The sequence below is a fragment of the Eptatretus burgeri genome, chromosome 17, assembly GCF_056783735.1.
Source record: "Eptatretus burgeri isolate ZD-2024b chromosome 17, Ebu_testis_v1, whole genome shotgun sequence".
Lineage (NCBI taxonomy): Eukaryota > Metazoa > Chordata > Myxini > Myxiniformes > Myxinidae > Eptatretus > Eptatretus burgeri.
The window spans coordinates 47,331,791-47,346,831 of record NC_140977.1 but is presented as its reverse complement, the minus strand read 5'-3'; the positions used below and the strand labels follow the sequence as shown (position 1 = coordinate 47,346,831).

The 15,041-nt window shown below is 40.0% G+C and overlaps 1 protein-coding gene across 2 annotated transcripts in view; it reads right to left on the bottom strand.

Annotated features, from left to right (window-relative positions):
- Nucleotides 1–15,041, bottom strand: part of LOC147010002 (CUB domain-containing protein 2-like) — a 40,353-nt gene extending 25,312 nt beyond the window's left edge. For both annotated transcript variants that reach the window (XM_085861539.1, XM_085861537.1), the window contains exons 1-4: nt 14,897–15,041; nt 7,525–7,640; nt 6,174–6,419; nt 5,500–5,745 (exon numbers count right to left, since the gene is read on the bottom strand). In XM_085861539.1, coding sequence (XP_085717665.1) covers nt 5,500–5,745; nt 6,174–6,419; nt 7,525–7,606 — 574 coding nt within the window. In that variant the 5' untranslated portion in view covers nt 7,607–7,640; nt 14,897–15,041. The remainder of the gene's footprint in view (nt 1–5,499; nt 5,746–6,173; nt 6,420–7,524; nt 7,641–14,896) is intronic.

Sequence of the window (15,041 nt, the reverse complement as noted above, 5' to 3'; positions counted from 1 at the left end):
GTGAGGTGCTGAGGTCTGGAGGTCTGGAGGTCGTGGTCACTCGTGGACGGAGCCAAGGCGCGTCGCCTGCCGAGCCGTGCCTTACCATGGGTCATGGAGACGGGACGTCGTGGGTCGCCCCAGCGAGGTGAAGGTCGCCAGCCAGGTCTCCCGGAGCCTTTGTGGTCTACACGGCTCCGGGTTATAAAGACCCCAAGAGGTCCAGTTTACCCCTCGTCTGACCTGGGGTTTTTCTTTACTTTTAAATGAACGTTGTGGTGCCGAGTCCGATAAGTAAAACTGATAAGTGACTGTACATAATAGATAAACGGTCGTAGTTCCTTTGCATTGTTTTCGTTGGCTGTATAATAGCATACGTGCTTATATATATATATATATATATATATATATATATATATATATATATATATATATATATATATATATATATATATATATATATATATATATTATCCCTGTGTCGTAAGAGGCGACCAGGGTTGTGTCAGGAAGGGCATCCGGCGTAAAACATGTGCCAAATCACTATGCGGATCATACGGATGATCCGCTGTGGCGACCCCGAACGGGAGCAGCCGAAGGAAGAATATATATATATATATATATATATATATATATATATATATATATATATATATATATATATATATATATATATATATCGAAACATAAGCGTGACGAGCACTCAACTGATCCCCATTGGACAACAGTCCACACCAAAGTGTCACCTCCAACACAGAGGTTTCGGCCTGTTAAGGAGTCAAAGATTATATGGTCATGAAAAGGTAAACATAAAACGGAACCATCGATCCGGATTTCGGGCTGATGACCACATGATTTTGGGTTTATGATCCGGAGATGACCAGAAATCTTTGCCTCTTTTACAGTCACCGGCCCGAAGCCTCTGTGTTGGAGGTGATGCTTTGGTGTGGACTGATGTCCAATACGGATCAGCAGAGTGCTCGACACACTTTTCATGTTTTGATTTTCCCGCTGGTCACATCAAGTGCCTTCTGGTTGAATGGTTTGCATTAGCAGGAAAAATTGTCTGGGTGGCAGACGGATGGATGTTCTGTGCGGATTATGTGGTTTTACCGTGTGAGATATAATCCACGGCGATGCTCACCATAACCAGTCAGGAGGTGCCTCTGAGATATACATATATATATATATATATATATATATATATATATATATATACATATATATAATTATATATACATATATACATATATGTATACCTGACAATTAAGCAATTAAGCTCAGGTTATATACATATACAAATATATACACACACACACATACATACATATACAAACATATACACCACCAGTCAAAAGTTTGAGAACACCCCCATTTTTCCAGTTATTACTGAAATGTAAGCAGTTCAAGTCCAGTGAATAACCTGAAATGGTACAAAACTAAGCGGTAAACTGCCAGAGGTTAAAAAAAAAGTTTAGGTTACCAAAAACTGAGAAATAATGGAAATTTCAGGGTTGTTAAAAAAGGCCCTTTTCAGGGAACAAGTAATGGGTAAGCAACTGCAGCTGTTCTGCAGCAATGGAAGTAAATTAAGCCTTGAAAGTTGATGCAAACAATTCCTGCAGGTGTCCCAACTTTTGTTGATTAGTTACAAACTCTCTGTCTGTATAAAAGCAGTGTCGGAACAGATTGTGTTGCTACACCCTCTGAAACATTATTTGGACAACATTGCACTGCAGGAAGTAGTATATTGCTATCATAATAGCGAGAAAAAGACAATTAACAAAGGAAGACAGACAGACAGACCATTATAACCCTTAACAGTGAAGGTCTTTCCTTAAGAGAAATTGCAAAGGAAGCCAATGTGTCAGTGAGTACAGTTTCCTACACCATCAAAAGGCACTTGGAAACTGGAGGAAACTCTGACAGGAAGAGGACTGGCAGACCCAAAGCCACAACAGAATCAGAAAACAAATTCCTGAGAGTTAACAGCTTGTGTGATAGGGGGCTCACAGGACAGCAGCTTCAAGCACAGCTCAACACTGGTCAAAGTAAGGAAGTCTCAGTTTCAATTGTGAAGAGAAGACTTCGAGCTGCAGGTTTGACAGGTCGAGTGGCAGTAAGAAAGCCATTTCTAAGATGGCAAAATAAGAAAAAGAGGCTTGCCTGGGCCATGAAGCACCGCCACTGGACTACTGAAAACTGGAAGGTCTGATGGACCGATGAATCAAAATTTGAAATGTTGGGTTCATCCCACAGAGTTTTTGTATGCCGTCGAGTAGACAAAAGGATGGTTTCTCAGTGTGTGACACCAACTGTCAAACATGGAGGAGGAAGCGTGATGATCTGGGGCTCTTTTGCTGGATCCAGAGTCGGCGACTTGCACAGAGTGACTGGCACCCTGAACCAAAAGGGCTACCACAGCATTTTGCAGCGCCATGCAATACCCTCTGGTCTACGCCAAGTTGGCCAGGGGTTCATCCTCGAGCAAGATAACGATCCCCAAAAAACCTCCAGGCTATGTCAGAATTACCTTAGAAGAAAAGAACAAGACAGTGGGCTTCAAATGATGGAATGACCAGCACAGTCTCCAGACTAAAACCCCATCGAGCTGGTTTGGGATGAACTGGACAGAAGGGTGAAAGCAAAGCAACCTACAAGTGCAACACATTTGTGGGAACTTCTGTAACAGTGTTGGGAACAGCTTTCTGAACAATATTTGATTTCTATTGTAGAAAGAATGCCACAAGTATGTTTGGCTGTTATTTCTGCAAAAGGTGGCGACTTTGATGAGTCAAAAATTTAGATTAAATTTTGTTCAACAAAACGATTCCATGATTTCATTTTTTTATCTGGAATTGTTTATTTTGTTCTATGCTTTAATTTCAGAATACATTGAAACATTAAAATGCTTAAATTTCAGTAAAAACTGGAAAAATGGGGTGTTCTAAAACTTTAGACCGGAAGTGTATCTATACACATATATATATATATATATACATATATACATATATATATATATATATATACATATATACACATATATATATATATATATACATATATACATATATACATATACACACACACACACACACACACACACACACACACACACACACACACACACACACACACACACACACACACTGTATATACATAAATATGTATACATTTGGTTAAGATTGTCAATTTTAAAATCTCAATTCAATGGACAATTTGATGTATCCATGGCAACCTTTGGAGAGGGGGTGAATTTTGTAAGTATCGTGCTCTGCACGACGTCTTTCTCTTGTATATTTATCCATCCATTTGCTCGGCCAAGATTCCACTTTACATTCCAGTATGCATACAAGCATAGTGCCAGGAGTCCACCTGTCAATGCGTATACAGTAAATACATATATACGTATACATTCATACATATATATATATATATATATATATATATATATATATATATATATATATATATATATATATATATATATATATATATATATATATATATATATATATATATATATATATATATATATATATATATTTACACGAGTTCCGTCTAAAAAGTAATGGGACTGATTTCACAGAAATTTTATTCCAAAAAATATATTGAAATCACAGCTTGTCCCCTTCAAAATAGTTTCCCTTCAGTCTCACACACTTGTCCATCCTCTTCATCCATGCTTCGATGCAACCCCGGAAGGTTTCTTCTGGACTCCTCCAGAGCTCCGTCGTCACGGCCCTTTTGATGGCCTCCACATCAGAAAATCGGGTCCCCTTGATCACCCCCTTGAGTTTGGGGAATAGGAAAAAATCACAAGGGGCCAAGTCTGGTGAATACGGGGGTTGCTCCAGAGTTGGCACGTTCCTCTCCACTAGAAACTGTCGGATGCTCAGGGCACTGTGAGCAGGGGAGTTGTCATGGTGGAGCACCCGGGTGTTGTTCTCCCACAGATCCCTCCTCTTGTCCTGCTCTGATCTCATGAGGCGCCGGAGGATCTCCTTGTACACGTATTGATTCACTATTTGACCCTGTGGTAGAAAGTCGAAGTGGACGATGCCCTTGATGTCATAAAATGTGATGAGCATCATCTTCACCTGCGACTTCGATATGCTTGCCTTCTTTGGTCTTGGTGATGCTGGACTTTTCCACTGATGACTCTACCATTTGGTCTCGAGATCGTATTCGAATATCCACGATTCATCGCCAATAATGACTCTCCTGAGCAGGTCTGGATCATCCTCGAGGAGCTCGATAATGTCTTGACAGACAGACAGTGACTCTTTGCTGTTTCTGGTCCTTGGACAACATCTTGGGGATCATCTTTATGCACACCTTGTGCATTTCGAGATTTTCAGTGATGATGCTCCAGACAGTGTCCTTGTTGATGGAAAGTTCCTCAGCAATCATCTGCACCGTGAGTCAATGATCTGCGCGCATCATCTGCTCAACACGCTCTATGTTGTTCGCCGTTCTGCTCGTTGAAGGTCTTCCAGACCATGGATCATCTTAAACCTCCTCCTGTCCCTCTTTGAACCTCTTTGTGCCATTCAAATGCACGTGTACGTGACATTGTTTCTTCCCCGTAGACTTGCTGCAGCATTGCGAAGGATTCGGAAGGTGTTTTGCCAAGCTTGGCAAGAAACTTCAGATTGTCTCTCTGCTCACGACTCATAGCGTGACGACTCAGACTAGAGAACGTGTGAAGCACGTCCTGTAAAAAATCACACAATGAGCACAGTCAACCATCACCAATCATATATATTGCTGGAATGTTGTGAAAGACTGTGACGCAACCTGTTCATTCAAGTTGTGTAAGTGGAGCACACAGCAGGCTCAGTCCCGTTACTTTTTACATGGACCTCACATACACACACACACACACACACACACACACACACACACACACACACACACACACACACACACACACACACACACACACACACACACACACACCCCTTGCAAATATTTTCAATTCTGTGTGTGTTTGTACATTGCTCTTTTGTGGCTGAACCTTAGCACCGAAAGGCCCCAAATTTTGGGTGCAAGCGCGTCAGAATTTGGGCAAGGTTTTGAGCTTCCGCAAGTTGACCTTGATGTCCGTTTTGAGGCCAAAGGCCACTATAAAGTGTGTCCTGGGATGTGGAGTAAGGAGGTGCTGTCACCAGCCCACAGACAAGAGGTAATCACCATGAGGCCAATAACTCCATAGCTTTTTCAATGCACAACACATCCCAAAACCACTGCCACGAAAAGCTCACTGAGCCACATCAGATACCCCCCTCACCCACCCACCCCCGGCCAGCACCAGGTAGACCCCCCCTTCCCCCGAGGCAGCCCCTCAAGTATATATATATATATATATATATATATATATAAATATATATATATATATATATATATATATATATATATATATATATATATATATATATATATATATATATATATATATATATATATATATATATATATATATATATATTAGAATCTTGCACAACAAAACAAACTCACTGATGAACTCGTAGTGCATTATCGGCAGAATGAAGTTGCGAGAGATCCCGCCGTGTAGCGCAGCCAAGGAGTCACTTAGTTCGCACGTCTTCGTTGGCATTTCGTAGTCAAATGATTTGCAGATGAAGCGTTTCTCATCCAAGCACAGACTCGCGCAGTCCGACAACGTGAGGTCCACATAGGTGGCCTGTGTCGCAGCTGGGATGGCACCTTGTCCAAAGGGTAGGAACAGTGCCAGGGGTCCACCTGTCAACAAGTATTTGGAAACATGTGGGGAGCTTAGGGTTCCAAAGTAATAAGGAACCAATTAAATGATAAGGTATTCTTTTGATAAGGTGTACTTTGTTTCTTTCACATTTATTCCTTCTATGACCAACAATGACTTAATAGCAGTTATCGTTTTGATGGTACAAGAAAAATTGGATTTCCAGCCTGAAAGAGGTCCTCTTTTGCAGCCACATCTTTACTACATATGCAAATATGGTGAATGTTTTTGATCTTCCCACCTATCCCCTAATATGTAACAGTCCAAACCCTGCCCCAACCCACCCAACCAAACGTAGTCCCCAATATGGAAATAGCTGGCCTATTCCCATATTTTCACAATTTACATCCAATGCCACAGATGTTTAGTAAAAAAATAATAAATGAATAAATAATAAACTTCCATGTACCATCCAGCCTTGCATAGTGGTCAAACTGTAGTGAGGGGTTGAGACCTCCAGCCTCCTCGGCACCTCTGTCATGTAGGAGGCACACGTGAGATTCCAACAAGTAGTCAAATGAGTGGCAGTCAAACAAAAGTTCAGAGAGGCATGCACGAGCACAGAGAGATGGAGAAATGCCTGATAGGTGGATTCGAGGGCTGGTCATTTGCAGAACGTGTCGTGGAATGCGCTGGAACTTTGTCCGAGCTTGGTCTGTGGGCAAAGTTAGTGGACAATGAAGGCCAAGCCTCATAAAATGGTCAAACACGGCTATCAAAACATAGCTCAGATGTTGCTCGATAAACCTTAAGCTGTCTGGTCAGGAGTTCGGCTCGATATTCAACTTACAGTTTTACAAACAGACTCAACCATGGAGTATTTCACATGTTTACAAAAAAGTTTTAAATCCACATATTTTCCTCTCCACTTCCTTCCCCTTTTGATTACAGATCAAACTAGAAGGGTATTCGTTCGGTAAAGCGCATACCTCCGCCACGCAATGCCTGATCCATGAGAACATATCAGGCCCAATCAATACATTTTTGAAATATCATGCTATATATCATTTTGGCCTTATCTCCCAATGGTGAAGAATCAGTTTAAAATGAAATAATTCTCGTATCCAGATGCGGATTCGGATCTTCACCAAAATTGAATTAACCCTTCCTCATCACACACCCAACGTGTCCACCAAGTTTCATCCAAATCCGTGCACAACTTTTTGAGATACCCTGCACACAGATAGACAAACACACAAACAGACAAACAAACAAACAAACAGACAGACAGGGGCGAAAACATAACCTCCTTCCACCTTCGGTGGCGTAGGGAACTAGAATGGCACTCAGTAGAGCGCATACCTCTGCCAGGCGGAACAGTTTACATTTGGTATCTCAACAATAGGCCGGATCTGGATCCGCACCAGAACCAAAATCTAAATCGGCTTGTTCTTGTCACACACCCGACCTGTCCACCAAGTTTCATCTGAATCCGTCCACAACGGTTTGACATATTGTGCTTTATATCATCTTTGGCCTTACATCACAATGGTGAAGGATCATTTTTTTAAATTCTAGAAGCCAGATGCAGGTCCAGATCTTCACCAAAATATGATCAATTCGTCCTCGTCACGCACCCAACCTGTCCACCAAGTTTCATCTGACTCTGTATACAACTTTTTGAGATACTCTGCTCACAGTCAAACAAACAGACAAGGGTGAAATCATAACCTCTGCCACCGAAAACGAAGAAGAATTAGCTGCAGAATTACCCTCTTGTGGATTTAGAGAAAACAAGGTGAGCAGGAAGTAAATATTACCTTCCTGGTTGTGCTCCCTGGGGATACAAGCCAGCAGGTTGATCAGGTTGATCAGGAGAAACGAAGGGGCACGGTGAAGCATCGCTGTTTGCTCTTGGATAGATGAGCACCTTTGACTGACAAAGAAAACAAGAATTCTTCATGAAGTGGCAGACAGACTTTAATTGATCAACTGATTAGCAAGTAAAGGTCCATACACTTGAAAGAGCCCCGGTGTGAGTCGAGAATATGGTATGTTACAATGAGTCGAGAAGCGTTTCAAGGCCAGAAGCAACCAGACACAGGCCACCACTCGAGATGATCTGGGCAGGAATTTGTCATTTGTTAATGGTGCCGACGATAAAACTCAACTACTCTTCGCGAAAGACACCATGGGATCTTTCACGTCCAACAACTAATGCTGGCAGATGGGACGCCCAGCTTAAGGTTCGTCCTAGGGATGGTTCACGATGTGATGCGACGTTATGGCCATGAAGCACCACTCCGAGTTTAAATAAAAGGTAGGAAATTTAACCGACTGGACATCATTGAGTAAAACTATCGATCAGTTTCTTATCTGGTGCTTTCATTTTGAAGCAAAATCTCAAAGCGTTTTTACAAAGAAGGAAGAGAATTAAAAAATAAATAAATTGCGTTTTTAAGAGATATTATTACGCTTCACAGAGGGTGGCATTAAGTGTTTGGTCTTCGCCTCCGTGGTGTTCCGCTTTTACAAGAAATTTTTTACCATTATTAATAATTTGATTTTTCAATTACGATTGTTAATTTTTCCCCAATTTTCAAAATTTCTTTATTTATTCCAAATTATTGATTTTTTACAATTGTTTAATTTTTCAACTTTTTCAAAAAAATTTCAATGTTTTCAATAATTTAAACATTTTTCAATATCCAGTTATTTAACTTTTCTATTATTCAATTATTTAATTCCGCATTATTTAATTCTTCATTTACAATGGTTCTCAGAAGGAGGCATTAAAGTGTTTTGTCTTGTCCCACGTTTTGGAAAAAATAATATATATATATATATTTTTTTTCATCCTAGAGCAGAATTTCAAGTTTTTGAACTTGAAATAAATTGAAAAAAAAATGATTTAAAATATAAACCATTGAAATACTTGAAAATTGAAAAAAAAAAAAATTAAAAAGCAAATAATTTAAAATTAAATTGGAAAAAATAATTTCAAATTAAGTAATTGAAAAAAAAAAGATTGAAAATATAAACTATTGAAATACTTGAAAATTGCAGAAAAAAACAAATTAAAAAGCAAATAATAAAAAATTAAATTGGGAAAAATAATTGCAAATTAAAAATTTTTTTTGACAATTGAAAACTAATTAAAATATTAAATAATGGGAAAAAATATTCCTCAAAAAGTGGGATGCAACAGAAAAATCAATTGATTGAAAAATAAATAAATTGAAAATTAAACAAATGAAAATTGAAAAATAAATCAGTGAAAATAAAAAAGTTGAAATACAGCACTTGGAAATTGAATTTTTTTTAATAATAATCAAGCCAAACCACTTGCCTCTTCGCCCCTGGGAAAAAAACAACTGATATCGAATTGGGGAGACACCAAGAATTACAGTTTACCGACAACCTCGAGAAGCCCCAAGAAAGAAGCAGAGGTAGACCATGTGGCCTCAAACTACAATGAATTGTACAGAGTGGACCATGTTGAGGGAGGCCTTCATCCTGTGGTGGATTAGATAGGCTGCTCAAGTCAAGTCAAGAAACCTGACGATAAGCCTGACTTTCATATTCTGAATGACTCGTAACACCTTGAGAGAAGGAAGAGCTCAGCCTTCTGAGCTGGTTACGATGTAGGAGTTGCGGTAATCCAAGTGTGACGTTCCTGTCATCCAAGATACAAGGGCATGAACCGTGTTTCAGTTGCTCCACTGATCTAATAATAAATGTATTTTGACAATACTGTGCAGCAGATATTGTCCACAAAGGCCATCTACTCTTGGAAGGATAAAAAATGATGGGATTTGAATACTGTAGGATAGGGGCAGTCCAACACTTGGGTGACAAATTAGTGAGGATTACACCTTTAATACAGTCATACGGTCACTGTGGCCCCAAAATACAGTCTCCATGACTTTGCAGGATATAGAAATCCCATATTCGCTGAAGATTTACGACCCGACTTCATCAACGCTTCCTTGCAGGTTCAAACCGACGAATCAAAGATGACAAACCTGTGAAAATGAGACACAGGCCTTTTCATCCTGGTTGAAGTCTCAAGGATTCAATTTGTAAGACTATCGACCACAACAAGCAACAATAAAGACAATATGCCAAAATATCATTGAGCAAAATTAGAGGAAGTAAATGGAGATGCAACCCATCTCATAGTGTCTGCACACTGTATCCCTCAAACAGTTGTCGTGTAGCGAAGGCCTTGCAAACATTCAAACAATGGCTGTTGCTGTGTGATCAGAAACATGTTTGCTCTAAACTTCTCAAGTGACCGTTGCACAAAGTTCTCATGCTCACTGCTCCGTAAAATGTTTATTTTTCCTCGGTTAATGTTGGGTCTTGTGCACTCGTTCACGTATCCGGATTCTGGATCAGATCCATGAAGCAGGAGGTAAACGTCGTTAAAAGCCACCAGGACCACTCCACGAGCCTCGAATGCCTTTCGTTCAACCATTCCTGACAAATAGAGTGCCATTGTGCTTGCGATCATTATCAAATTCCATAATCCATCCTGAGCTGCAATGAATGACAGCTTGGACATTTTTCATGTACACCTGCAAATTAACAAGCAAGAAAATGTCTTCGATGGTATCTAAAGGTCTGCTCGAGTCATAAACATGGGATTAATGGAGGTTATGAATATATATATATATATATATATATATATATATATATATATATATATATATATATATATATATACACTCAAAAAAGTTTGGAAACTCAAGTTTGATCGATTACATCTCTCTTGTTATTGTGCTGTCATCACTATATTTGGTATCATTAGAAAGCCTGTTTATTTCTCTTTACAATGATATCCCATTTTGTTATGATTATCCAATCATGGAGTGCGCAGTACATCAGAATATGGGGCAAGGTCAAAAGTGAAAAGTTGCAAAATGCACTGTTATTGTCATGCAGTGCATTCTTCTTTGTTTGAAGGAGAGAGTGTGATTTTAATGAATGATTGTAGGGCTATTGTGTTTCCAGGTGGTCATCCATGAATACCAACTTCTATAGAATCTGAAATTGACATTCATGCAAAATGAGGACTCACTGGGCAGGTTTAGTGGGTCTTTGATAAAGGTCACTTTACAACTGTCTGGTCAGTGACTTTCCCCAAAACATCATGCCACGATTATCAAATGTCGAAAAGGCCCGGGCAATGGGTCAAAGTGAAGCTGGGGTTCCACAGAAAGATGTTGCAGCTCTGTTCGGAGTGAGTCCTGGTACCATCTCCAAATGGAAGGCCAAGTTCCAGGAAACCGGTGATGTCAAAGACAGACCAAGGAGCGGACGTCCGAAAAAAAAACTACGGAGCAAGAAGACCACTTCATCACCTTGTCGGCATTGCGGAATCGCAGGCCGTCTTCGAGAAATCTGCAGGCAAGATTTGTCCTACGATACGATACATGGGTTTTGGATCAGACAATAAGAAACCGACTACACGTATCTAATATTCATGTGCGTAAGGCAGCCAGGAAGCCAACAACGACTGCCCTTCAGCAACGAGCCCACTTACAATGGTGTCAGCAACACGTCCGATGGAACCGGATCATGTGGCAGTCAGTGATGTTCAGCGATGAATTCTCGGTTCTGACTAAGGAAGATTGTTTTTGTTTTTGACAGAGAGGAATTGATATGGAATGAAGTGTTATGCATGTTTGTTTGAGTTCATGGATGACCATCCGGAAACACAATAACCTCACAATCATTCATTAAAATCACACTCTCTCCTTCAAACAAAGAAGAATGCACTGCATGACAATAACAGTGCATTTTGCAACTTTTCACTTTTGACCTTGCCCCATATTCTGATGTACTGCACATTCCATGATTGCATAATCATAACAAAATGGGGCATCATTGTAAAGAGAAATAAACAGGCTTTCTAATGATACCAAATATAGTGATGACAGCACAATAACAAGAGAGATATAATCGATCAAACTTGAGTTCCCAAACTTTTTTTGAGGGGTTTTTTATATATATATATATATATATATATATATGAAATAGCTTTTTCATCATTGAGTTGTAACCTGATCGCAAATTATGATTGTTCGAGTGATTGTAATCACACAATAACTCCCCAAGACTTGGTTATGGTCTGTAAGCGTTTAGATATTGTAGAGACGAGACGAGTTAATGAAAGACAAAATCAGGAGACGAAGAAAATAAAGAAACAGAAGGAATTAAAAACTTCACAGGCTCACCACGGACCACCACCCAAAAGGCTGAGTGTTTATCAGTGACTTGGATCCTGTTTAAACGTGTACGTGATGAACAAGTCTTGAACAACACCGTTTTCTTGTTTCCTCTCCTCTCCTTTTTCTGATCGGTTGACCTTCAGGCACAACCACGGTTGTGGACCACCCATTCAGAGAGATTCTGAGCTGCAAAGGTCAAAACTTTGATGGGCGTTCCAGCTTGTCATTGAATCAGGTACTGACGAGCTGAAGGAATTCTTCAAATCTATCTATTTCTCTATCCAAAGAGTTGGAGTTGGGGGGGGGAGGAGGAGGGAGGAGGAGAGAAGGCAAATAGTTCAAAAGGGGTGTTGAGACTTTGGAGGTGGAGGGATGGAGGACGTGGGGTTGAGAGAGGCTTGCGGACTTTGGGTTTGTTGCGGGGTGGGGGGGATAGGGTTGGGGACTTGAATAAGAAAAGGGTAGGAGGGGACAGAGCTTGGAGAGGGGATTTGATGGGGTGAAGACGTGAAGAAGAAATGGGGAGGAGAGGACAGAGAGCTGGGAGGAGGGGTTTGAGGAGTTTGGTTGGGAAGGGGGCTTGAGGAGTTGGGGCTGGAAGGGGAGGGGGGGGTTGAGGACTTGGAAAAGAAAGGGGTTGAGGACTTTTAAAGTCAGGTTTTACATTACATGAAATATCCATGGGTTCCTGCCATTATGCTGTCAAAGACATTCCAAGAAAACTTCCTAAATATCCCACTCTATTGGGAATTAATTCCCTTACAACAGCCCCGTGGAAGCAGGTTATCTGTATAATATATATATATATATATATATATATATATATATATATATATATATATATATATATATATATATATATAATCTGTCTCTATATCTCCACTTAATTTCATTCCTGCAGCAAGTGGCGGCTGGTTTGCATCATTACAAAAGGGCACCGCTGTGCCACTGATGGCGTTCCCCCTGCAGATGCAAAGTACTACGTCTGGCGGAAACCGAGCACAGCTCATCACCCATCTCATACCATCCCTACTGTGAGGCATGGTGGTGGCAGCATCATGCTATGGGGATGCTTTTCAGCAGCAGAGACTGGGAGACTTGTAAGGATAGAGGGAACAATGAATGGAACAAAATACAGGCAAATCCTTGAGGAGAACCTGCTTCAGAGTGCAAAAGACCTCACACTGTGGTGAAGATTTACATTCCAACAGGACAATGACCCCAAGCATGCAGACAAAGCAACATGGAATGGCTTCAGAACAAGAACATGGAAGTCCTTGAGTCGCCCAGACTTGAATCCCTTTGAGAATCTGTGGAAAGACTTGAAGATTGCTGTTCACCGACGCTCCCCATCCAACTCGACAGAGCTTGAGCAAATCTACAAGGAAGAATGGGAGAAAATCCCCAAATCCAGATGTGCAAAGCTGATGCAGACACCGACATACCCAAAAGCCTCGAAGCTGTACTCGCTGCCCAAGGCACTTCTACAAAGTATTGACTCAGGGGGTTGAATACTTCTTGATGCAAGGCATTTCAACCCTTAATTTTTAATTGATTTGTAAAAATTATAAAAACCTTTTCACTTTGTCATTATGGGGTATTTTGTGTGGACTAGTGACAAAAATTTTTTTTAAGTTTAATCCATTTTAAATTCAGGCTGCAACACAACAACATCTGACAAAAGTCTCGGGGTGTGAATACTTTCTGAAGGCACTGTAAATCCATTACTGTATCCCTATAATCTATATAATAATCATTATTAACCACACTCGGTGACGTAATGGTTGGAGCGTCCGCTCCGAGTGTGGTCGGTCAGTGGTTCAAACCCAGACAAAATCACACAAAAGATTTTTTAAATGGTACGTGCTGCTTCCTTGCTTGGCACTCAGCATAGAACAGGACGGAGCATAGAAGGCAATGGCAAACCACCTAGTATAACCTTGCCAAGAATCTGTTTTGGCAACGTGAACGCTCTATAAAGAGTAAGATACATCAAAAAAAAAAAAATATATATATATATATATATATATATATATATATATATATATATATATATATATATATATATATATATATATATATATATATATAAAACTCCATGCACGTGCCAAGAACCTCTTACAGCTGCTGAAGGACATCATGAATGCAAGGGTGTGGAACGCACAAAAATCTTCACTGGCAAAGACAGGAAAAAAAAAATAATAGCAAAAGCAGAAGTTAAAATTAAAATAAGAAAAGTAAATTATAAAACAAATAAAAAGAGAAAAAGAAGCAGAAAGTGGAATAACCAGGAAAGATTAATCTTCCCTGGAACTTGCATAATAATTGGATTGGGCTTTTTTTTGTGATACCTTATCGAGGCTTGAATGAGAACTAACAACCTACAGCAAGGGGGGGGGGGCATGAGCCAAGAGGGGTGGGAACAGAGACATTGGGAGATCTGTGGAAGGGAGAGGGATTGGGTGGGGAACATGGGGTATACAAGATGGACATTTCAGGTAGTGATAGGTAGTGGTGATGAACCATGATAGGTAGTGGTGAACAGCTGTTTTGAAGGTCTGGAGGGAAGAATGGGATTGAAGAGAGTGTTGGGAGTTTATTCCAAAGGCAGGAAAAAAAAAAAGAGGAATCAATATTGGCATCATAATTGGATTTTAAAGAGAGATGAGACGACGTCACAAAGCGATGAAGACGTTTGAATCCCCCGAACAATGTGAACTTCAATATAATTGGAAGATTTTCAGCCGAAACCTCCAAAAAACAGACGAAACTATCAAGTTTATGATGCAAACAACAATCAAAATAACATGACATGTAATGGTAAACAAAAATATACAATCATTATTTATTATTATTGTTATTATTATTGAGCCTTGAAGCCTTCCTTGTCTATTCACATCTAGCAGACAGCTCATTAATGTGCAAATTGAGGTTTAAGAATGAATAAATTGCTCACCACGTAGTTGATTGTCTTTTTTTCCGGTCCGATGTAGTATGTACAACGAGATGGTTCACCTGGACGGCGGATGAGTTGGTTCGAGGGATTTATAAACAGGTGATCAGCAACGTTGATCAGAAGGAAACGCCTCCGTTGAATGAAT